The 25,890-nt window shown below is 35.2% G+C and overlaps 1 protein-coding gene across 1 annotated transcript in view; it reads right to left on the bottom strand.

The window, feature by feature from the left end:
• Positions 1–5,112: 5,112 nt before the first annotated feature.
• The window catches only part of LOC149777900 (uncharacterized), a 46,497-nt gene continuing 25,719 nt past the window's right edge, over positions 5,113–25,890 (bottom strand). The window contains exons 4-6 of the mRNA XM_089938991.1: positions 22,038–22,349; positions 17,723–18,034; positions 5,113–7,851 (exon numbers count right to left, since the gene is read on the bottom strand). Of these exons, the coding sequence (XP_089795117.1) occupies positions 7,181–7,851; positions 17,723–18,034; positions 22,038–22,349 (1,295 nt within the window). The 3' untranslated portion in view covers positions 5,113–7,180. The remainder of the gene's footprint in view (positions 7,852–17,722; positions 18,035–22,037; positions 22,350–25,890) is intronic.

The following is a 25,890-nucleotide window of genomic DNA, read 5'->3' as shown; positions in this document are numbered from 1 at the left end:
GGCTTTATTTGCATTGTAGTGAGACACACGTATCACACACCTAGAAGGTCCTGGTTAGCTAGGCTGATTAGTATTTTTGAAATGCTCTTGATTTTCCACTCTATTCATTTAACTCAACACAAAACTGAATGTGAATTTTGAGGTTATTCCACAGCCTTGTTCAAGCTTATGTAGATAGTATTAATTTAGGTCTGCTAGGAGCTAGATGCTATTTTGATAAACCACAAACATTTATACTTGCACTTCGCGGCTGCGACAGTGTATATTCTTCCAATCCGGTCGTTTTACAAGCTATATTTGTTTTCTCATATGTGAGAGGGACCTCATCGATTGACTTTGTTTCCTAGGTAAAGCAATTAATCCATGTGTAATGGCAGCGCAGGATGGAACTATAACGCTGACAAAGCTGTCGTTGTGGCTGCCCACTATGACTCCATCAAACACAGAAGAACAACCGTTACTTTATTTATGTCATCAGGTTAAAAATCAACGCTGTTATGGCTGACGATGACCACAGACAATAATCGTTGATCTGCAACCGGGTTATCTACGTGCCAGATCTCAAATGAACAAGGCGTAACAGCACCTCTGCATGTGGCTTTAGCATTTCAGGATGTAGGACGGTTAAACTCACAGATACGAAAGCCAATGGTGCTTGACCTCCTGGTGTGTCCGAGGTAACGTAGCGAATAAACGGACATCAAAAACAATTCGAAAACGTGTTGCTGAACTTTGATCAAAACCACCTTGCACGAGCATATTACAGACTGAAGTCTTTTATGGGACATGTTCAGAAGGATTGCGGGTTTTCAATAGGATTTTCGACGCCGTGCTTGAAATACAATTCCTGACTTTAAAACCTGGATTTATTCGGACAATCCGTTAGTCACACGCATTTGTCGATCTCGCTTTGGTGTGCCGCTGCCAGCCAGGTGAAAATACTGAAGGCAGAGCCATCACTGTTATAGTGACATGAAGAAAACGTTAATAATATAAGGAGATCCTGGGCGAATAAAAATATTTGACGTACCTGCGAAAAAATTGATTCGCTGTCAAAATCCCATGCAATACAGTACAATGTCACACTAGCATATCGATGTGAATCTGACACAGGTTTTGATTTAAAACCTACAATAAGCCGTGAAAATCAATGTGGAGCAATGCTGTTGCTGTAACATTTACAATTGGAAATAAACCCCAGCAAACTAGCGCTGGTCCGCGTGTGAGTCGAGTGCTATCTGGAACCTTGCTTTCCATATTTGTCTTTGGTTCAATCGAACTACAACGAGCTTGTGTAATAACATATTGAAGAGTATTATTTGTAAGAGATGAAATGCCTGATCGGCCAAACCGCGTCGAACGAGGAATATTTAATCTTGATGCGCCTTATGCTCCATACACCATACACAATTTACCCCTCGCAACATAGTAATCTTGATTCCGACGGGCTCTCAACGCCAAAAGAATTCATCGATTATATCTGCTGAATTGTTGGAAATGTTCCGACTGGTATTCAATGCTACCCACTCAGACGCTTATAGATCCTCTGATATGCGGTAATGAATCTCTTGCGGATCAAGTCGTGTTCGAACGCAGGCATGAGTGAGATATTGTTCCCTATCAACTTGGTTCAGTAGTGTGCTAGTAAACTGTAAATCTTTAAATTGTAAATTCACGTAATTCAAGGAATTCAAGTTGCTCAAATTTTCATTCGACTTTAATAAATTAGCGTTATGATTTTTGGTCCTAAATTTCAACTATGCATACTTGGAATTTAATATGTCTGCCATGGTGGCCATCATGAAAATGATCTTTAGTCACCATGACGGGAAAATCATATGTACATAGATTTTCAAATCAAGAAGTCTTAGATGTCCAGTAAATGAAATTAGCGCAGATCTAATAAGCAATGTAGTCGTCATAGACTGTCATTCTTAGCTAAGGTTTTGCTGACAACTGCGTCACACGACTGTTACTTGTGATAGTGATCGTAATTTCGAAAGTCATCTATGTCAATGAAACAGTGGAAAAGATTTTCTTCAGTAAACGATGTAGGAATTATTAATTTGTCTAGAAAGTTAGCAAATATAATCAGCGCAACTATTAGGGTAAACTGCTGAATGATGAATTAAGTGATTAAGAAGGATCACATTAGTAGCTGAACAAAGTAACTTTTACACAATAACCGACTGATTGATCGCATTAATTAGTATTAAGTGTTAAGTGTAAATTGCACACTCATGCATACATAAATAAAAATAACTATAACGACATTTATTTTATGATATCTGAGCATCTTCAAACTTGAGTTTTATTGTTTTTATATTTGTGCATATGGGCCTTTTTCACATTTATTTGAAAGAACCAGAGATGATATTGTGTTCAAGACTGTTTGACAACATACTTATTATCTCCATGTCATTGTCTTTGCAAACATGTTTTATGTGACGTAAAATCAGTATTATAATATACTAGATGAGATTAGTGTTCAAACATTGAAATATCATCTCAGTAATGTTTGCATGTACAAAACAGTTTAGGGCCTTGTCTTAATCACTAATGGAGGAATTTCAGCAGCAGAGAAAAGAGGTCGATGTGAGTGAGTGTGAGTAGGATTTTTAACGTAGTTTAAAAAAAACCCCAGTCTTTTCGCTACAGTGTCTGCAGTGTGGCAGTTTATAGTGATGTCTAGCACTGGGTCATCATGAAGCAGACACGTAGCATGATGTCCCACCCAGTCACATTATCCTGACACCAGGCCGACCAGTCCTAACACTAACCTCTTAATGCTAATGCTGAGCGCCAAACGAGGCAGCTGTTAGTACCATTTATTTAAGTCTTTGGTATGACTGGGCCGGGGTCCGAATTCACGACCTCCCGCATCCAAGCGGGCCCGCAACCACTTAGCCCACCGGATCTGTCCATGTATTATGAAATGGTGGCGTTTCCTAAATGAAAGGTCGATACAGATAAGCGTAACCATGAAGGAGCTAACATTGACAATAACAAATTATGATCAATCAGTTGGCGATTTGTTTTCTCTTTCCTTGGCGTCTTCCGTTCTTCCTATAATTTCGAACAACATGTATGTATAACTATAAACATATTAGCATCATAGTTTAAATCATGTAGCTATATATTGTTTCTTTCACAAATTAGATTATTATGTTTTAGTCAATCCGTTGCACATACTTAAAATTCAAAATCCAAACTGACTAAGATGTTTCAGAGTCAATAATAATAATAATAATAATGATAATAACAATAACAATAATAATAACAATGATAATAATAATTCCAGGTGACGTTTGATGCAAGGAATGGTGCCTTTTGCCTGAGCTGATATTGGAGAATAAACATCGATCCAATGGTGACATATTTATCTTTTTGTACAGAGCCTGTGGAAAACTGTAGCAAGATCAGGACAGTTATAATATATACAAATCCTCAGTATGTTTTCTTTTATATACACTATCCTGTACTTAAATTAACTCTTAATTGACGTTCAAGTTTTTGATTCTCGGATGCATGTGATTGCGATTTTGTTGCTTTCAATTTTACAAATCATGCATATAATAATAGATGTTTCTTATATTTACTGTGCATGAAAAAAGGCTGCATATATATATATATATATATATATATATATATATATATATATATATATATATATATATATATATATATGGGTAGCACCTCTGGTTGGGGGAAGCAGTCGTACTCCTTCAGGGGTACCTCACCCACATTTGGTTCCCGTTTGGCACTCGGATCTCACCTGTGGCTCCAAGAAGCTGTGGCATGCGAAGCGGGCACATCCCAGAAAACGGCTTAAACTGGCCGGCTTAACAAGACTGGGTATGGTCGGTGGGTTAGGCTTTTCTACCTAACATGTGAAAACTGGATTCGGCAGCCTGCGCGGAGGAACCACCAGATAGTCAATGGGCAGAAATCCGATTCTCAGCAAAGCGCCATGGAGCGATAAGAGCACTGAACTCCGTCTCTGGCCGTCACGATTTTGTCATGCTGCTGGACACAGATGATTTTGGGCGACGACCTGTGCAACTCTTCCTCACTTTAAACAAAGTTACCACGCAAGGCACTCTTGGCATCCACCCATCCCATGTTATCACCCACTAATGTGTCCTGGGGCGACAGGTAACCGACGAAGCGACAGGTGTGGGTGCACTGGCAGCCGTAGTCGCAAACCTGCACGCAGACGGCTCAGGCCATTAAGGTCGTCCACCACGGACACGGAGCAGAGTGAAGTCCGGTAGCCCCCTGACCGATTGAACAGCCCTATTCAGGAATGCACTACTCACTTCCTTGGCATCAGGAAGGGGCAATTAAAAGGTGCCCTAAACATTGCGACGGACGAACAATATATATATATATATATATATATATATATATATATATATATATATATATATATGTACTCCAGTGGTAAAGAACATATACAATGATTGTAAGATTAGACTTCACAGGCAGAACACATTGCTAATGTATTATTATGTTGGTTAAGTGTTATAAAATTATTCTGAGACATCAATAATAAGAATGGCAATGGTAGTTTGACTAATAATACAATCATGTCTGTCGTTTTAAGTAGCGCCTAGGCACCTCTCATATAAAAAATGTGTTTCTTAATAAGAGCAGCTCAGTGCCTCTCTGAACAAACTATTTCTGTATCAATTTCTTTTGTCACCTGCTGCTTTAGGAAAACTGATGGACATATATATTTTAATTTGTATCACAACATTTTATATTTTGTTTCCTATGAAATGTAATATCACTTACCTTACATTCACTTTGACACTAAATATTTTTCCCTTACTACGTATGGTGTCCAATCTCAGATGTCAAGTTCACAATTCAGTGTTTTAGCTTTTCTTGTCTGCCTTTAACTAAAACGTTCTTTGCAAGAGAGTGCAATTAGCGGGCATTTCAAATATGCATTTCTCATAGCAACATAAATGCCACCAATTAAAAGACGGCTCATATCTTCAAATTTACGAATTCATATCAATTGACACTACAGCTTTTTACCAACATGCTAAGAGGGAGACACAAATTCGCAAAATTTGGTTGTTCTCTTTATTCGTGCAAATTTACAATGTATTTATATCATCTAAATCTCATTCATGGTGCAAAGAAATTAAATTCCATGTAAGAAATTTGTAAAATAAAAAACTAGTTTTAATTTGCTCACCTTCAAATTATCTGATCAAATAGCATGATAGAAAATAGAGCAAACAACATATATTATATATTACGGATCGATGGTCTTAAACTAAATTATGGCCAAGAGCAAAATGCAACAATTTTTTTAAAATTCAACAAACTATTTATTTCCTAAGAGTAAAACGAACGTACATTAATCCGTATTATATAAAACAAATAATCCAAAAATGTATATCGTTATGTGCTGGAGCAACGGTCTTTTTATATGAATTACCATAATATATAATCCAAAATGTCTTTGTTTGAATTCACAATAACTCCCATTTCAAGTGTCTGTCCAAAAATATTATTTAAAAGCATTTTGTATTTACTGTGAAAGATAAATAGAGTAAATAATTTCACCCAAATCAAACACTACATAGAAAAGATAATATTAATACTGTAATACTGCCACAACATCTTACAGCACGCACAAAAATTTTTTAGACAAAAAATATTATAAAACCCTCTAACTGAACTAGGTCACAATGCTCATTTACATCAGCACTATGGCCTAATGGAATTACTATATTCTATAACAGTATGTTACTAAAATTATAATATAGGATCAAGTAGACAATATAATTTTATCGGGGAATTTCGATAACCCTGACCCAGCCCCCTACCCTAATGTACATGTTTACTTCTATTTGGACCAGGTCAAGTACAAAACGTAATTATAACTTATAATCATGGATAAAAAGTAACAAAGATAAATTAAATATACATAACATATATATGATCAGCTGTAAGCACATATCATATTTAGCAATATTTTTTTTATAAATTATGTATATCGATACATGTTTAAGGGAAGGTGAATCAGGTGTTAATTTTTTACAATCTTGTTGCCTATCATCATTTTAGTTTTAACGTAGGCAACAGTAAAAACCTTTCATACGAAATATCTTTCAGTAGATATGGTTCCTAATTGGATAATGTTGGACATGTACATTACCTCTGGATCGCTTATGTTTACTAAAGTAATTTCGGATTGTCAACGAAATGACTTGAAATCTATATTTGCAGCAATATTGCACAAAATACCTTTTCTGTAGAAGTGAATCAATTAAAATCAAAAGAAACATAAAGAAAACAATGGGTAGAAACATAAAACAATTAACCTATGGGACAGATTAATATAATCCAGTGTATTGGAATAAGTAGACCTGACATTTGATAACAAAAGGCATAAATAGGGATGGTACTGACAACCTAGCGTACTTAATTCAAGAGGATGCTATTTCCCTAAGCAGGCTTAACTGATATTGTAAAAACACAGACTTTGTAAATTATCGTTCAACCTTTGTATCGTGCTAATTGAACCTATTTGAACGCCATGATGACAATGCTGCCTAAAGATAAAGATATAATTAACATGCATAGTATCTTGTTCATAACTGAAGTCATCTATGAGCTTGTAAACTCTGGATAAGAGCTTTAGACTCTAAATACTAGCGTTAACAAGCTGAAATAATCAGATGAAAGTTATATCCGTAGTACTTACATATCACACTTAACTGATCAAATAAAATATTATCTAATTTATATGCATAGCTCTTACGCATAATGAAACTGATTTGACCTCCATGATATCAAAAACTTTAATACGTTTAATGCAAATCTTATTTCAGATACCATTGCTAGAGTGTTTACAAGCTTAAGGAGTTCCATGCAAGGTCAACATTGATCAAAATAGAGGAATTGCACATATTTTGCTCGAATTAAAGACTGTCAGAGATATAAGCTCCTGATTTATGCTTATCGAGATTGATGACCGCTTGTTATTTTTTATATTGTATTGTATGTCAATATGTTATCACTTTTACGTCATTCATACAAATTTGTCGTTATGTTCTATAAAAAAAACAAACTGTGATTAAAATGTTTAGTTCCTGCACTACAACACAAATTCATGTGATAAGCGTTCCGGCTATTTGACTTCGACTGTTTTTACCAATTAAGTGACTCGAACACGAGTGTTTATCAGCATATATTCTTTGATTTTCAGCATCCAGTAGGACAGATCTTCCTCCAGACAATCACCATAACTTAATGTCCCATGTATCCGCATTTTTTGAAAGGTGTGGTATGGAGCAACAGCAAATACAGAATCAGCATCACCTGGAAACTGAACATCCACAAACACGTGTAATACGTTCTGGCTGGGCAGATTTAACACTGCAAATATATTCCCAATTCTGTCGTAGAAAAATCCGAACTGGAATGATCGTTTGTGTTCTAAACTAAATGTTAATGTAGGACCCACTTGAATTGTGCGACTGAAAAATTGTAGATGAATATTTCGTTGGTTTGCCTGCACAATTGCACATGTGTGAGCTGCTTTATTGTTAGTCAAACCAAATGTATAATTTAAGCTTGAATAATCAATGATGCCAAAATCAAAGAAAAGAGAGCTCTTCTTTCCTGGCTTAAATATTGACAGGTCAAAATTCATTGTCCAAAAGTGTTTATTCTCAGTAAGAACTGGCGTGAACACAATCCCAGAAAACTCTCCTATTTTATTGTAATTCTGTCCTGTCTTCTTTCTATCAGAAGCTGTGAATTCATTAAAAGAGTTCGGCGCATCAATCTTGTCATTGCAAATTTCCGTTGTAGCCATTGGAAAGCCTGGTAACAGTAAATAAAACAATGTTAATTTATCGCACTGTTATATTTACCTTCATTGTCTAGCGAAAATAGCTATTAAATACTTACATTTTCAAATTGCTTCACAAAATTCAGTAAACATAGTTTGAGGTGTAATGTTTAGATTAATCTAATTCAATTATATATATATATATATATATATATATATATATATATATATATATATATATATATATATATATATATATATATATAATGTTGGTAAATATCATTACAAAACATAAAGGGTCGCTTGTGTGCGCATGTGCAGTTGAGTTGTCTTTTGCAAGTTACTTGCATCTGATTAAATACGCTTTCTGCATCAATAGTATGCATGCAAAACTTGTTTACGGTAATAAAATGTCTAAAAGTACTTTGAAATTGTTTCAATAATTTCGCTATGTAATGAAAACTACGACGAATAATTTAGTTTTTCTATGGTCATTTTAGCTACAAATATCCTTGCTTTCTTAATAAATTAAAATATGCTTGGGACGGAATATCGTTATCATTTTAAACATGTTTCAGTCCAATTTTCTAAACCTTAAATATATATTGTAGATCATGAGCACACACCACATATAAATTCCGAGTCTTTTTTGCAAGATCATCTTGTTCTGGAATGCAAATACCCACCAATCATTAAGTCATTTATGTAAGAAGTAATCCATATGTTGAAGGTTTAGAGACCATTTGTCTGATATATAATAAATAAGCAGTATGTATTTGACTGAGCCATGCTATTAGACTTCATAATTTCTCGAATACGTTGGGTTTAGATCGGATTTATTATATATAATTTTATACCAAATATTTAAGTGCTTAATTGATATTTAGTTGTTCTATTCATAACAAAACGAGTAACAAGTATTTTTCAATACAAAACGAATCATTTGTGGTAGAGATTATACAAGAGACACATGCATTAGTTGTAAAATGATGTATTTTTAATTATTGCGCTTCATCTAGCCAAGCTCATGCGTTAAGTTATTTAAATCTTATGATCGTGAATACCCATAGCCTAAATAAGTGCTCCACACTACACTAATTATGGCATATAGGTCTATTTAATTGGTTATGAGCTATTCTATGCTAACTTGGACTCAACATATATATCTTCAGCATTGGTGATGTCCCATCTTCTGGATAGGGCAGCATTTAAATAAACTGAGTGGAATTGGTTGTGCAATTCTCATTTTCCACGAGCCGAAACATTCCTGCAAGGTTTCTCGTTATATGCAAATGCCAGGAGCCTTGACTCAGCGAATGTTTTATATTATATCTTGTTGATGCTGCTTTTTTCCCATGCATACAATATTCTTTACCGTTCGGTATGTCTTCGCAAAATCAAATTATTGAAATTATTGATGGGTTGGATGGTTCTGGCAATATAGTACATTAAACAGGATCAAGTGAATGAACATACATTGTATGATATAACTGATCCGATTCTCAAGTTGTTGCTATAATTATATACCAATATACATCTAAATAAACTATGAAAAATAAATGTTGCGTTTTACCTTCTATGTATCTCGTTAAGGAGGATTTATTTCAAAAATGGGAGAAAATATTAAGTCAGTTATATTTTATGAACATTGGAAATTCAAATAATGAATTGTTTACTTACTTACTTATCAGAAGCTATCAAGCTATGTAAGGCGAGGAAACCACTCTTAATTTAATAAGGTCATATACATGTTATAGAAAACAGAGATCAAAGCAAGAGTGTTCAAATCTAAATAAATTCGAAGACGTTTTTAATTATTTTGCTTCTAACCAAGAGTCAGACGAAAGTTACATCCCTAAAATTATTCCGATAATAATCAGCACCTCTGAGCAAGGTACAATCATAAAGAGTGAAACATAAAAATGATTATGACTATTGCTTAAAACAATATAGTAAATATTTGTGCATAACTTTATAATTCAAACAAATTTGTTATATCATGCCTACAATTCATCTAATTATCTATTTGATTAAAATAAGGTAAAAATCTCAAACACAAGTCGACAGATGCAGAAGAAATACTACTGCTACTACTACTACTACCACTAATAATAATAATAATAATAATAATAATAATACTTCGAGAAATTTAAACAATTCGCTCACTGTCTGGCGAAGTTAACATGTTCTTAAATTTAGTAATGATCTTAGTTTTCTTGCAAACTATTATCTCACTATATTGTAATAAAACTCAATACATATATTAATGAAAAGTCAGTCTCAGAACATGCATCCATGTTCACCTTTTGTGTTCTTGTATTTATACTTCTGACAGGTAATCGAGCTCAAGATAACAATTATTCTAGTTTTAAGCACGTGTATACATCCCTCCTATATCCAGCCATATTCATGTACAGTTATTACTTTGCACACCTATTTGCCTCTGAGCCCTACCTTTAATTAGTATATTAAGCTCCCCATCTGATTTGGTTGACAAGTCAGATTCATTTATAGATGACGAGTGTAAGTGTTGGAGCCTTTAGTTGGCAATTATCAGTCCTTTTCAAGTTTAATACGACATCATTCCCCTAGGCGGAAATGACTGTCTTGATTTCAAAGCATCTGCCGTCAAATCAGTCGTATAGTATGTACTGCCATCAAATCAATCGTACTGCATCAGATCCACATGATTGATCATCCTCTTTTACTTTGACTCCAGCACATAGTCACAAGTTGTAATATGCAGTTTATTGCAAACCCTATTACCTTCACTCATCAATGAGTTGAGACTAATAACGATTATTTGCGAATAAACTTTTAAATTTTCGAAATCATTTCCATTTTTAGATCTTCTAGACTCGAGCAAAAGAAGTGAAACATATATCTATCATTTTGAATAATTGCACACTGGTCTCAATCAAATCATAGTTAACATAAAACTTATAATCTTTCAGAATCACACGTTTAATTTCTCATAATATGCACAACCCAACCGTCTGAACTCATTTGACATTTTCTTTTTCTGTTTAGAGATTAATTTGGCCATCCTACACAAACTCCAACAGGATGAACTTAATTTACAATCTTTTTTGTTTATAGAATACATTTGTTTCTGTCCACCAAAATCCGTGGGTTTGGTGATCGATACTATGTTCCATGAATCTTCATGATTTCCATAAGATATGACTGATTGGAGGAAACCTGTTCCCGTGAATAGATTCCAATGTAATTGGAATAGAAGGCCATGTTAGTCCAGTATACTAATGAATCCCTGAATGGAGAATATCGACAAGATTGTACAGCTTACAAGTGTCTACTGAGAGTGGAGCAGATTGATGTCGAGTGAATTGACTACAACACTCGTGGAGACGGAACAGTTTTGAGGTAGACTGTGCAGAGAATCTTTAAGATGATGTACCATTGGAGAACATCTTGGACTTCTGAGAGAATTCCGTTTATATAACAGAGTTTCGGCATATATTTTAACTACTTTGCTTGTTTTAATTTAATTCTTTACTTTATATGTTGCAAAGACAATGGTAACATCTTTACCAATTTACCGTTTTTACCTTTAATTTGGTATACTTCACGTTTACATTTATATAGGTGAATTTATCTTCTTATTGTTCATCTGCAATTCTTCATTGGTTTTTAGAACCTAACGTTTAATTGGCACCATGAGCTATTATTGTTGTTAGGTGTCCTTCAGCTGTAATAGTTACATATATATCTGCTTTTTCTTGAACGCAATAAACTTTCATCACTGGTTAACAAATCCCAAGTAAAGATCAGACCAGAGCTATTTAGAATTCTCGCTGTAGCTACAATAGTGCGCAATAACTATTTCTGCAGTGAAATTTTAATGCATTCAGACGACAAGAAAAACACTTACTAAAATAGTTTTTGTTAGTGTGCGGCATATCTAAAAACTATATGTAACCTTTGGTTGTGTTTGGTCCAACTTGAATTCCTCCATCGTACAATTTACCGCGATATACGATGGTTTGAAAACAGACGTGTTAACAATATAAGTACCCAACATAAGGACTGACTTGACATGCTCATCAAAAAGCAATTTTTTAAACTTACCTAATCAAATTACGTTAGGAACATTAACCTGCTACCTTGCAAATCCAGACATACTAAAAACGAAAATCTTTACGGATCGAAACGTTACGGTCGAACTGGAGGCTCGCAGAGATGGCCCTAATCGCATGTACTGTACCCTTCATGAGTCTACTCTGATCTTGAGAGATCTCAGAGTACACCGAGCGTATAAGACACTTCAGCTACAAATCAAGGGCTTCAGGGTTTGTGTCTTTTTTTCCGGCCTTCACCAGGAGGAAGTGCTCGAGAGCGTGGGCAGATCTTGAATTACTGCAGTTCTTGACCTGTCAGTGGAACAGAGAAGACTGATGATGACTCTTTGGTTTGCGACGGACGGCACACGGTTTTGGTTACAATGCCTGGCTGCATAAGGTAAACCACCGAACCATCGTCTCTGAACTGAAAATGGTTCTGGTCGACTGAAAAGGCATGCAGCGCGCTTACCATGCAAGCGGAAGATAAAAAACTAGCAAGAAACATGTATTTTATGGTAGAAACTATTGAGAAGTGTGGTCTAAAGATTCGAAAGTACATCAGTTGATTAATGTTACAACTCAGGACAGATTCCACTTGGGAGAGAGGGTTATGGATTTAGGTCGATTGAGATCAAAAGTGGCTACAAGATCTTAAAGGTTTTTATCATGCCCAACGTCATATCTGCCACAAAGGTGAAATATCGGAATGTGTCCGATATCATATATATGTAGCCTTTGATGGGGATGGGGGCCAACTGTTTGTCCTCAAAGAAGCAGAGGAAAGAGTCGACCAGTTTAGGGACTGAGCCACTTAAAAGAACGATGTGATGGATTTGGAACCAGTACCAAAACATTAGGGATTAGGATAATTCAGGTTGGCCGGAATCTTCCTGAGTAGATTTATCGTTAGATCGAGTATATCGGTGACCAAAGAATTGTCAGACCCGAGAGGGGCGATCATAAACATCTTGTAATTTTAACTCACAACGTCTGAATTATGTTTATGATCATGATTGTGGGATGGTAGGCAAATTCTACAACCCCTTCAGACTGATTGAATTTCATCCACATACAACTCTTCAAGGTCTAGAACTGACAAGATCAAAATGGCTAACTTGGGATTCCACCTCGTCAAAAAAACGGTCGTTTATCTGGTGTCCCCAGAATTCGCAGATTCGATTAAAGACCGATGTGTTAAGAGGCCATTCCGCGTGAAGAATTGTCGGGCAAATCATTCAGTCTGCCGGGAATGTCTCTAACGTGTCTGATGATATGGATATTTTCACAACAACGTAGAAACTGACAAATCAGGACACACATGTCGGGTGATTTGGTGAACGCTGTTTGAGATCACCACTACCGAGTTGCCGAGCAAAGTGGGCACTGTGTTGCCCGAGAGTCAATCATCCCAGACGTGCAACATGTTGATGACAGCCTTCATTTCCAGGATGCTGACGTGCTGAAGTCACTCCCCTGGCTCTCAAGAGCCGCTGATGGTAGCGAAGTCCGGCAACAGGTGGGTATCCCAATGCAGGAATGATCGAAGTCCGTGCGTTAATAGGATTTCTTGATCGAGGGGACTTGAAAAATGGCGCCACTGTGTCAATAAGGTTACATAAAGAGGCGGCCGAACGGGATAAAGTCCAAAGCCACCATCCTGTCCGTCGGCTCCTCTGTGTCGCAATTTTGAATTCTTCGGCGAGTCGGAAGTTTGCCAGTGAGGTCAAATTTAACATTTTGGAATTCGCCACTATGATCTGAACCAGCATAGACGCAGCATGAAACACGTTCTTATGCATTTTGTAGTAAAATAGATTTGGCAAGTGGACGGCTGGCAAATTCTCGTTCCTCAATAAATTAACTCGATTGCTGCATGAAAGAAAAATTCAGTCCACTCCATAGTCTGAATGTGAATAAGATGGAATGATGTCGGTGTCTTAACACACTATCTGTGCGCTGTGTCCTCGTCTGCTTGGCTTGTAGCACTGCATAAGTAATGTTGGGTGGCATCGATGACTCCTGCCGGTCGTATTTGGCAAAGTCACTAGCTCTCTATTGAGGGTAGGCAGTGAGTAATTGAAAGTCCGGTATTACCAACACTGTCTGTTGGTGTGAACGGCGTGTTGTAGGTATGGAAGTTGGCGTTATATAAGTCGGTCCAGCAATCACCAGTACCGCCTGAGGGGACCAATTTCTCATCACAATCCCCGGTATAGTATTGGTATCATGCAAACTGACGTATTAACGGATGGACCAATCACTAAGATTCCCGTATAAACTATTTGGTTGGACCATTTCAACGAGAAGGTCATTATGTTTGGACGGCTGGACTGCGGTGTCGACTGAATGGCTGGCAAGATCGAGACGGCAAGTGATACCGGGACTGCCGCTAACGGTGCATCAGTACCATAAGTTAGATCCAACTGATCTGGCATTAACCCCATGCGTCCTGACTTAAAGAGCCGAAAGCCATGCTCGGGCACGACGGGGGACTTTACGACTCTTGGGCTGCCTAAAAGTTGGGGAAGTTTGCCCCAAAGCGCCTGTAGAAGCATGCGATGGAAAGAGGGTAAAATTTGCCTAGATGTGAGGAGTGGCGTCGTCGACGGCTGATGCCTCCTTGTATCCTATCCGCCCCTGACATACCTGTGGCTGTGGGTTGCACAAGACGAAAATGAGAGGCCTCCTGTGTCCTCACGGAAGTTGATTTGGGGTCAAAGCTGAGGACATCGGTGCTCCCATATCGTGACTTTTACCTCCTTTCTTTCAACGTTTTTGCGTTCTGTAATACTGCTGACCAGGTATTCTCAGACCAATCACTGCATGTATTACAAGTTGATTTCCTCATGTATTTCATGCATACAAAGTTTGTGCATTTAAGACACTTGGAAAACATTCCACTGAAACGACACGAACACGAGAAAATTAAAGCAGAGGCTATTATTGTATTTGCAATTAATTGCCACAACACTTTCACAACTAACGGGTAAAGAGAGTATCGTATCAAAAACATATGGCCCTAATGGGCTTTTGTACAATATTTATTAATAATTCACCACGATACTCTCAAAACAGAGTCAAATGCGAATAATCTAAATATCACGCAGCACTAAATTATTGTCACTGATAAGGGGTCCGTAACGAAAACGATCAAAAATTAACGCTAACTCAAAATGATCTTGTACAGGTCAACAATAGCTTGGCGGACGGGTTCTTTAGAGAAAAAGTCCGGAAAAATGACACAATCATTCATAAACTGGCAGAAATTCTGAAATAATGTATACAGCCTACAGTAGATCAATAAGTCCACGCAATAAATAAAAACGGAGATGGATGGACCTCTAGAGAACGCTTGTATTGTTGGAGGATAGTTATACGATACTGATAACGTCACAAACTAACACCACCTGGCGTTCCTAAGGGCAGTTAATGTTCAGGAGTTACTACCTTTGTTTACTTGCAATAAACTTGATACAACAATTCTTGTCTTTTGGTAGGTCTGGATTAGCGAGCTAAGAGGCTGTTGTTGTTGTTGTTGTTGTTGTTGTAGCGTATAACGCCATCTTACAGCACAATATAGGCTACAAATGGCGGCCAGTATTAATGGTGGAGGAAGAACCCGAAAATACCCCGAAAGAGCCACCGACCCACGAGAAGCTACCTTCACAAGTCGAACCCGAGATTCGAACCCACGTAGAGAGAAGTGAGATGGCAGTGATCCGTAATGGTGAGCGCTTTAGACCACACGGCCACTCGGGGAACCTGAGGTACGATGCTAACGTAATGTAATTAGGGAATTTATTCGAAGGAGAAAGAACTCATTTCAATTAGGTCAAAACACATTTATTTAACTTTGATGAGAGTACTTTCGTTTATTTTTCGTATCTTTCTTTATACAGTTATTTGCAAATAAAAATATAAAAATGTGGATGTAAAATCTCCATCAACGTTTTTACCTTGAAACAAAATTACATTATGTTGAGAATGGTACTTCTAATCTCTCAATATTTCTAGGCAGCTTGTATCACTCCCCTGGTACCCAATGTGAAACATGGACCGTTTTATGGTGCGAGAGATTTAAATACTTGCCATGATACAGTCAGATTCTAAAACCTAACTACCTGAATGAACCCTAGTCCTGCTGTAGCAAACGTTGTTTGCTAATTAAATACATTACACTGCTAACTATGCATGTAAGCTGTGTTAAATGATAACTAGATTAAGTTTCATACTGATTCGAAGACGATGCAAATTACAATGTATGGTAGGTGCGTATGCAAGAAAATTTTTATTTTGAATATAGCTTCCCACCCTTAAAGATAAAATACGATATTATTCAGTCTGAATATTTTAGTATGCATGCAGCAAATAACCTCCTTATTATCGAGTCTACTGCATGTATATTTAGTTCCGAGTATATCAAAATGATTAGAAATTAAAAATAATCCTTAATGATTAATACAATATAATCACCACTGCTATTGTCTTTTTTCTGCTGAACAAATCATTGTACTAATTAAATTTCGTGCACATTTCCTTTTACTTCACTTATATTAGTCAATAGCTTAGAGACAAAATGTAACATAATCAGCATAAATTACATTGAAATATTTCTGGTGATCATTGCACTTGAGTGAAATGAATAAAACTTTAGTACAAGTGGTAACCTGCAAAATCACACGTGTGTGCTTTGTGATTCAAAGCAAATAGGCATCATTAAAAATTACAATATCATATTTATAGGCTCTACTGCAATTAGCATCTGATTATATGCATCATTTTTCATTGTTTAGCTATAAGATCCAAAGATTAATGATTGTCATATCTACTACAATAGTGCCCAACAAAAGTCCATTGGCTCAATTAAATTAACGGTAAGTTAAATGATAAAAATTACACCTAAGTCAATGAAATGCTTTTTCTATATGTGTACGAACAATTAAGCGCAAACGTACAGTTTCTCCTTTGTTTGCTCGACTGAGTTTTTTCTGCATGGTACATTTTATTCCACAACACATATGTTCAAATGTAGCGTTTTGTAATGTCATAGTTGACTAATGTAAAGTCCAAAAACAATTATCTGCTTTGCATATTCATCAGCATATTTGTTGATTTGGATACGATAGGAAGAATATATGTCTTCATAAAATAATTTATTTCATATGCAAAGATACATTTTTAAATGCTGTTTTTTATTTAGTATTTAATTGTTTAACACACGAAAATATCAAAAGTGTTGTCAAACGTTTACATGTAGATGGTTGCTTTGGAACAAAGGTGCCCGGTAATGTTTTAAATGTTGTTGATATTTCTGGAGAAGGTGTATCACCTGTTTTACTTATGCAGGCTTTTAAACACAAAAGCTATCATTTGGTTAAGCTGACGTTATCTACTTCGTGACATAAAAAACGAATAAAATGTATACACTGAAGTCCATTGCATTCCTTACTTGTTGCAAAGATAGCAAAATATATAAGCAGTAAAGGTGGTATATTCATGAACAAAGTTATTCATTATGAACAATGCTTAACTTCATGCAGAGGTATATTGAACACTATTGAAGGAATAAGGATGATATTATCACATGGGGACCATTTCAAGTCCTCGGTATCAATATGTATGTCTTGCAAAAGTCAAACTATGATTTTTCCTCTTTTGAATAAAAACTATTCACAATTACTACCTCTTTTTCAGGTGCTTCATTCATAGAATTGATTTGAAAATTAACTTTATTTGCAATGTTACTAGATGCCAAATATTTTGTGCAACTTGCTGAATCATTAAAACATATTTCTTCAACATACTATCCATCACTACTTACACATCACTTGAGGATCCGTCTGGAAAATCTTCTCATTAAATCCTATTGTTCCATCCTTTAGCTGTGTAGTCACTTTTACCACATAAGTTGAATCCCATCGGAGATTGGTCAGTCTGCATCTATTTTCTGTAATTTTCTTTAGCACAACCATTTCATCTGGATTACAATTGTAGGTTACTTCATATTGACTAGGTTGATATCTTGCCGACCATTTTACATCTGCAGACATCGTCCCTTCTATCTGAATATTGGTCACTTTTATTGACATTTTCACCTTCTTTGGAGGTATATCCACAATAGCTGGTTTTGCAACTAAATAAAACACACCAAAGTTTCTCTCTTATGTAATTTGTTATATTTTTAAAAATATTTCTATGCAATATTAAAAGATGGCGAAGAGATGAAAGTACTGCGATTTTCAAAGGTGTGTAAATCAACGGTCGTATTAGATGCTAATAAAAAGTTGTGGTAAAGACCGTATCGAAAGGGAAACTGTCATGGGCAGCTGACGAAAGAAGCAATAATTATATAAAAAATCCACTTGGATAATGATAATGGCAGTAGTTATACCACCGTGATGGTATATGGAAACAGACGTAATGTTTAGCTCCTTGAAAGGTGGATGAAATTAGAAAATTCCTGTCAATAAAATGCAGGCTGTAGTGCAGAAAGCAAATAGAATATTAACGTGTAATACTCTCGATCTTGAACTTTTGCTGGCAAAAACTGATTTCTTATCAGCACATTTCAAGAGCTAGAACATTGCCGGCACAAATACGTTTAGTAAACTTTTATTTTCTTATTTTTGCTAAAACAATATTTATTGTATTGTTATACATTTTAACCATTGTTAGATAGATAGATAGATAGATAGATAGATAGATAGATATATAGATAGATAGATAGATAGATAGATAGATAGATAGATAGATAGATAGATAGGTAGTTAGGTAGGTAGGTAGGGAGGGAAGTAGGTAGGTAGGGAGGTAGGTAGGTAGGTAGGTAGGTAGGTAGGTAGATAGATAGATAGATAGATAGATAGATAGATAGATAGATAGATAGATAGATATGAATGGATTCGAAAAACAAGAGAATGGAATCTAAAAGCTTCTTGCATTACAGAAATTCCCTTTTTTACAAAGAGACGTATATTTGGCTATAACAACAATCTAACATTAACCGTTGCTTGTACCAATTAGGAGATAACTGCCTTGTAAATGAGGATATCCGATTAAATGTTCGCAAATTGGAATTTACTATTAAGGTGTGAATATAATCTGTACAATAAACATTTGCAGCAATAAAACCACTATACACGTTCTCAAATGTTTATATATAGTGATTTTATCATCTTTTTGTCACACTACTTAAAATAATTTGCCAAATACGGACCAATATATAATTCATCATGGCACCATGACTCTGAGAAAGAAACATCATAACGATGCCAACGTGCCTCAATGTATGTCACGGAATTAACTGCTAACAATTTTGTTTAACGTTCGACTAAATAGAACGTTAGTAGCATTTCTTATGTGAGTTCGAATGAAATCGTTGACAAGAATCAATAAATAAGGTCCGATGTAGGCCTGATTTGGCTCGGTTGGCTTACACAGGTTAGCAATAAATATTTCACGAAGCAGTATTGTAGGAATGATACCTAGGGTACAATGTCTCTCAACGTATCTATCATGCCCGTTTTACCTATATTAGTCTAGTCTGAAAAACATAATTTCCAACGAAAGAGGCATATTTAATATTAATACGCCTTACTCAGATTTGAACCTTTCTTTGAACTTCTCAATGTAAACCAAGTTTTGTCAAAATCTGATGAAACGTATAGCCACAAGTGAGGCAGCAACGTTTATCCCATTATATGCGATTCATGATATTGATGATGATATTAACTTATATACCAAGCGGAAGTAAAATCTACTTGAAGCTCGATCGTGAGAGTGCTACGAATATCAAGCATAACATAAAAAAGAACATGCTTATTATGAAATTCATTAAACATCTGGATAATATAAGGCAATTAAAACAATTGATTAAACCCTCTTCCGACAGAATTGCTTGACTGTTGACAAATCTATAAAAACATTTCATCTTTGATACAGCATCTCGTGATAGGTAAGGTTCCAATCATAGCACCTCATTAATACAGGCAGATTTCATGATAGGTATAACCATTTGAAATCTTGATCTTATAGGCGTATTTGCCCCGTTTATTTGTTCAAACTGTGATGCGAAATAAAGTCGCCAGGGTGTTAAAAAAAACAGGCAATCATGATCCCATTGTGCGAAATCTTCGTGATAGCATTATATGCGCAAATTTTCTTCAAATCTGGAACCGAAACAAAAATAGGGACAAAAGACATCCAATCTAAAAAGTGCACTAACCGGTTCTTACCGAAATGGGATCATTTACAAATAAAATATGGGTTTCCAGATTATTCAAGAATTTCTACCACGTCATTATTACCGGCATATACGTTGTAAATATATTAAATCCTGGAATATTTGATCAGTGTTCTAGTGGTTTTTGCTTTTAAACAGTCGCTGAATAGCCGTGTTACATCACTGTTTTTTTAGAAGTCCTTCCTGACCCAAAACAATGTGTTCGCCGTTCATCACACAGTAATATCAGCGGACAAGAACATTTATTTATAACAATATGCTATATATTCTTGCTAACCATGATTGATTCTACATATATAATGCTGGGATCATAAATACTTCTAATTTTTAAATAAACAATATTGTCCTACAAGATAAAAGATTAACAGTAAATAAATGCTTTAAAAGGCACTTATAATTAAACATAAATTACAACAAGAATGCCAAGTCCAGCCGGTTGAGTCCATGATGAAAACATTATAATAAATTGTTTAGCCATCATCCTAGTCTCAAAAGCTTAAGCAAGCAGGTTTCTGAAATGACTTTCGTAGCTTGATAATTATTTACGATAATTATTTACGATAAGGATTTTGAAAAGCGATCCACTACGTTATTTAGGACATAGGACGATATGTAAAGCCTGAAAACAAATCATCTGTAAATGTGATCTTGACCTCAAGAAGTAAAGAAGCTAGCAATCATGTCATATAATATATTTTCTTATTTTCATAATGATTGAAACCAGGCAAGAAGACAAGTGTGTCTTAAAGTTAAACGTTTCAACTGCACAATGATTTATGTCATGTATGACAAGAAGAAAAAACTTACCCCAAATTCTTAAATCAAATTACTTTGAGGCCAATCAATTGCTTTTGATTTGTAATGAAGGAAGGAATAAAATCTATCAAGAGGTTAAGGTGTTATTTGCAAATGAAATACTATAACCTAAGACCGAAAAAAATTGCTGCCGCAGTCGCTGAGAAATTTGAATTCCATGTTTTCCTTTCCACTAAAAACGGCTGGACAAAATTGGGCGTTTTGATAAATTAAGTTGATGTCATCTCTTCTTTCCTCAATTTCCGTAAGGACGTTACGGACGTTTCTAAATCAAGAATCTCTTTCGTTTAAAAAACAAAACTTGAGGTGAAAATTTGCAATTGTTTCATCTAGCCTGCGTGGTATAATTCTAGTAAAAATATTTTGCTGCAAAAATTCGCCGACATGGATACATGATTACCATAGCAGAAGTGCGTCGTCTCTCTGTATGTAAATCATATTGTGTGCATTGACAATTGGTGAAATTTTTATACCTACAGGATCTATGGAAGGGATGCATATTTTAATAATTTCATTGTAACTTGTATCAATGTCGTTGAAATAAAATAAAGAAATACATTATTATTATTATTATTACTATTATTATTATTATTATTATCATTATTATTGTTATTATTATTATTCTTATTATTATTATTATTATTATTATCGCTTTGTTATGATTATATGTCTTTCTTTTCGCTTCCTACCTATCTATTTATCTATTCGTTTACCACTAGCAAGCCATATAAAAAATTTGCTTTTATTGTGACTTTGTCTGATAAATTTATTCACGAAATCATAATTGCTATACAACGTGCTATTCATTTCCTCAGATGTTCAGGATTACACACACACACACACACACACACACACACACACACACACAGATATATATATATATATATATATATATATATATATATATATATATATATATATATATATATATATATAGCGTACTAGAATCATTATTATTTCATAAAGTACAATTACGTAAGCACGATGCATTATCAAAGTAGGCTAGGAAATGACTACTCAAAAACAGATTATCATGATGATTATTATTATTATTATTATTATTATTATTATTATTATTAACCATTCAGTTTCGGATCCATCTTGAAAACTGTTGAATCTAAACTGGTCTTCCCATCTTGATGATACGCAGTTACGGTAATTGTGTAATTTGAATCCCACCTGAGATTAGTCAATCTGCACCTGTTTTCCAAAATGTTTCGCCGCAAAACTGTTTCTTCCGGATCGCAGAAGTATGACATTTCATAATGATCGACCTGATCTATTGCCACCCACTCTATGTCTGCAGACACTGTCCCCTCGCTTTGGACATTGTCAACTTGTATTGCCATGTTTGCATGTTGTGGGGACATACCAGTAGCAGCCAGGATGGGATCTGGAAAAAAATGTCCAAGTATATAACCAAATATGTTCTACATAGCACTGAGGAAACACACTGGCTTTAATTCCATGCCATGTTTTACACTCTGTTCTAAAAACGTTGAGGATAAGCAGTCACCTTTTCAAGATTATTTATAATCCTCTCAGGTCTCCAATTCTTTTTACCCGGAAGACCGTTATTCATAAATGTTTGCATCACTATTAAAAGTCTAAGAGAAGTAATTATAATAATACCTGATTTTCTCCAACCTTGAGAAGCATTATTTATTTATTTGGTGTCTTTCTCTGGCACCAAACGCCTTTCTGATGTTTTCCTCATGTCCTTTCTGTATATAGTCGTGAACATATATTTTAAAACTAAATATTAAATACAGGAAGATATTATCAACAAGAGGAAATAAATGTAATCAGGATAAAAACTGTTACAAACACTCAGTCGATAACACTCATCAGCTAATTTGATTGCGACAAGGAACTGTGTCATGCTCTTAAAATAAACACATTATTATTATTGACAGTAAATGTAATTATAAAGCTGCAGATAAATGTGTGAAGCTCTCATCATCTAAACAAATATAACATGTCTTGTTATAAAGAGCACGTTTAGCTGATTTAAGCAGTAAACAAAGAACAAAGTCAGCAACAATATCTACTACAGAGAGTTTGAACATATGTGGACATATTTTTAAATTGAAACTTTAACAGAAAGTATAGTGGAAATTGAAATGTGTGTACTTTTTGCAGTCTTCGAAGTCAATCATGAACAATAACTCAAAATCGGTCGCATTTGATGTCAGCCAGTGTGAAGCTATACAGATGATCTGATCCAAATAAAAGCGTGAGTGCTAATATTTATCCAAACCACGATAATGTTCTAAGAAAAGTATGGCTTACCCTCTGTGATATACGATAAGAATCTGCTAGTAGTTAAATAGCATATGGTTGATCATTTAGAGACTGATGTTACTCTGGTTGAAATTAGTGACAACATATAGATTCAAGAGATTTTCTTATATATTTTGGTGCCTATTCTCCATAGGTCAAAAGCCTTGTTAACTCTTGTACATATTGCAAATTTAGTCATTATCAAATTCAGCCACGTTATTGTTAAGAAAAATTATATTTGTCAATCAGACTGGAATGAAATAGAACAAGTAAATTCCAAGATCTGATACACCCTTCCACTCAGCTTTTACTGAAAGCAATGTAGTGTAGTTTCTTAGAGACAAGGGCAACAATGGTGACGTAGTACATGATTTAATTTATATTTGTAGAGGAAGTGTTATTAATATAGTTTTACTTAAGTCGTTTGTGTTTATCAAATTAATATTTTAATTCTTTAAATTCAGGGCTGAATAATGAGAAATAGATAGTACAATTTAGAAAAATATTCTAGGAATTACTACACTACAAGTTAGTCCTTATTTTTTCACTTTGTTTGATTTTATTGTTTGGGAAATGAATTTATAATTTGGAAAATTGAATGTTTGTTGGGTTTTACCTTGTATTTTTACTTAGGTTAAGCTCCTAGAACTAACATAACCCACTGCCAACAATTTGGCGGCCATAACTCCACTAAAATGTTGAAACTGACTATCAAAACTATGTTACGGCTGGCTATACCAGGATATAGCTTCATATACAATGGTCTCCAAATCGAATCATATTTGAGAAAAGTATTGCCTGTCAAGAAATCATTTAGGTTCGAAAAATCTGAAGCCACAACATCCAAAGTGAGGATAGAGTTTAAACACTCATGCATCAACAAAGCCCAGATCTCTGCAACATACAGTTGCATGCAAAGAAGTCATTTTTGCATTAGAAACAGAAATAAGGTGAGTCGGACAATCGGGGACCATTATTATTAGTTAAAGGATGTCATTTCGTACCGGAATCATACATATGCAACAGTACTGATAAAACTAAACTAATGTCTGGCCATCAGGAGATATACTACTAAAAATTGCAGTTGTTGACAATCAAGCATTCTGGAGTTTTCTCAGCATCAAGCTCTTCTTTAAAGTTGGCCATGTTCTGTTAAAATATTTGGGATTATTGTGCAGAAAACAAATGTGGTTGAGTACCTGTGTTAAATAATGATGTACAATGTTGTTAATCAAACTTTGGTCATAGCTCATAAATGTCAAACGGAATACCAAATTTGATTGCACGCCAATGAAACCCAGTGATTTAATTGTGCAGAAAAGAAAGTGGGTGTCTAAGACCATCAAGGCCTATAACTCTATTACTCTTTAAGATGGAAGATGCTCTGTCAATCCTAGCAAAGTTTTCATCTATACGACTGCCCAGCAAATTTGGTTGAAATCTAATAATAATTTATAATTAAATATTGGGAACAAACTAACCTGTATAGTAGTCAAGCAGAGTGTATACTTTTACTGGAGTCACATTATGTTATCTGATGCAGAATAGGATTCATATTCCAAGTGTCAAAGGGACTATACCAAGCGTCACCAGACCAGAACGTATGAAGGGCATGTGGCTTCAATTTCCACGGCATGATACAGCAATGCTTTGTTTAAAGTTATGTTAAAACCAGCAAAAACAAAAGAACCAATATATCTGCTATACAGTAGTGTAGATTACTAACAGTCTAACACAGTAAAAGTCTTAAAAGTATCATATTGCTAAATCATAGTAGTAAACAGTTTTATTCCTTTGAGAATCTAATTACCAAAAGGTAATGTTTACAACATCACGAAAGTATTTTACTTTATTTGATTCATTCGGAATTACCGTTCGCTAAATTTTAGTACCTTATTTTGATTTTAATCCCACCCATTTACTACCCAATCTCTTTAAATTTGCATGAATAATTTCAAGGTCATTAGAAAATGTGAATTAATTAAATAATATCGGTGTTTAAATTACGATGTTGCAGCAGAAGGGCGAGACCGCACCCAAGAATACTGGCGTCGACCTTGAGGGGGACATCCCACCAATCAAGGTCCCATTGCACAATGCGGGCATTGTAAGAGTGTTGATTTTAACTGTGGCAATACTGATTTATTATTTACCAAAAAACATCCTGAGGCTTATATGAAAATAGCAAAAGGAATCAGGCTGATAGATGTAGAATATCTATTGAATGACTTTCTTCGGTATTTGTTATAGTTCTTTTTTTCTTCATTGTGTGTCAATGACTAAGGTCGAAAAGAAATGTTAGAGATTCATCGGGCTGTTCCGGTTGAATTTAATACGTTTATTTGTAACCAAGCACATCCCCCACTAAGTGAACCACGGGTGCTATAAAATGAATGCACTTATGTGGGTTCGAAAAGGGGCCGAGGCAAGTGCAACTGTGTTAAGTTTTATAAGTTTACATTTTCACATTCAGTGATATCTCATCCTTTTTCTGTGCATCGCAGGAACCCCCACCAATCATAATAGTTATTTTTAACGCTGAAATTATGTTATTTTCCTTCCTGCATCGAATGTGAGGTACGTTTTCACATGTCGATTAAAAGATTGTCCGTACGCTTTAACCACTACGTCACAGTCTGTGTTAAAATATA

Source organism: Sinohyriopsis cumingii, chromosome 17 (genome assembly GCF_028554795.1).
Source record: "Sinohyriopsis cumingii isolate HCF-2022 chromosome 17, ASM2855479v2, whole genome shotgun sequence".
In the NCBI taxonomy this organism is placed as follows: Eukaryota; Metazoa; Mollusca; class Bivalvia; order Unionida; family Unionidae; genus Sinohyriopsis; species Sinohyriopsis cumingii.
Note: the sequence above shows the minus strand (reverse complement) of the source record. Positions and strands in the feature narration are given on the sequence as shown.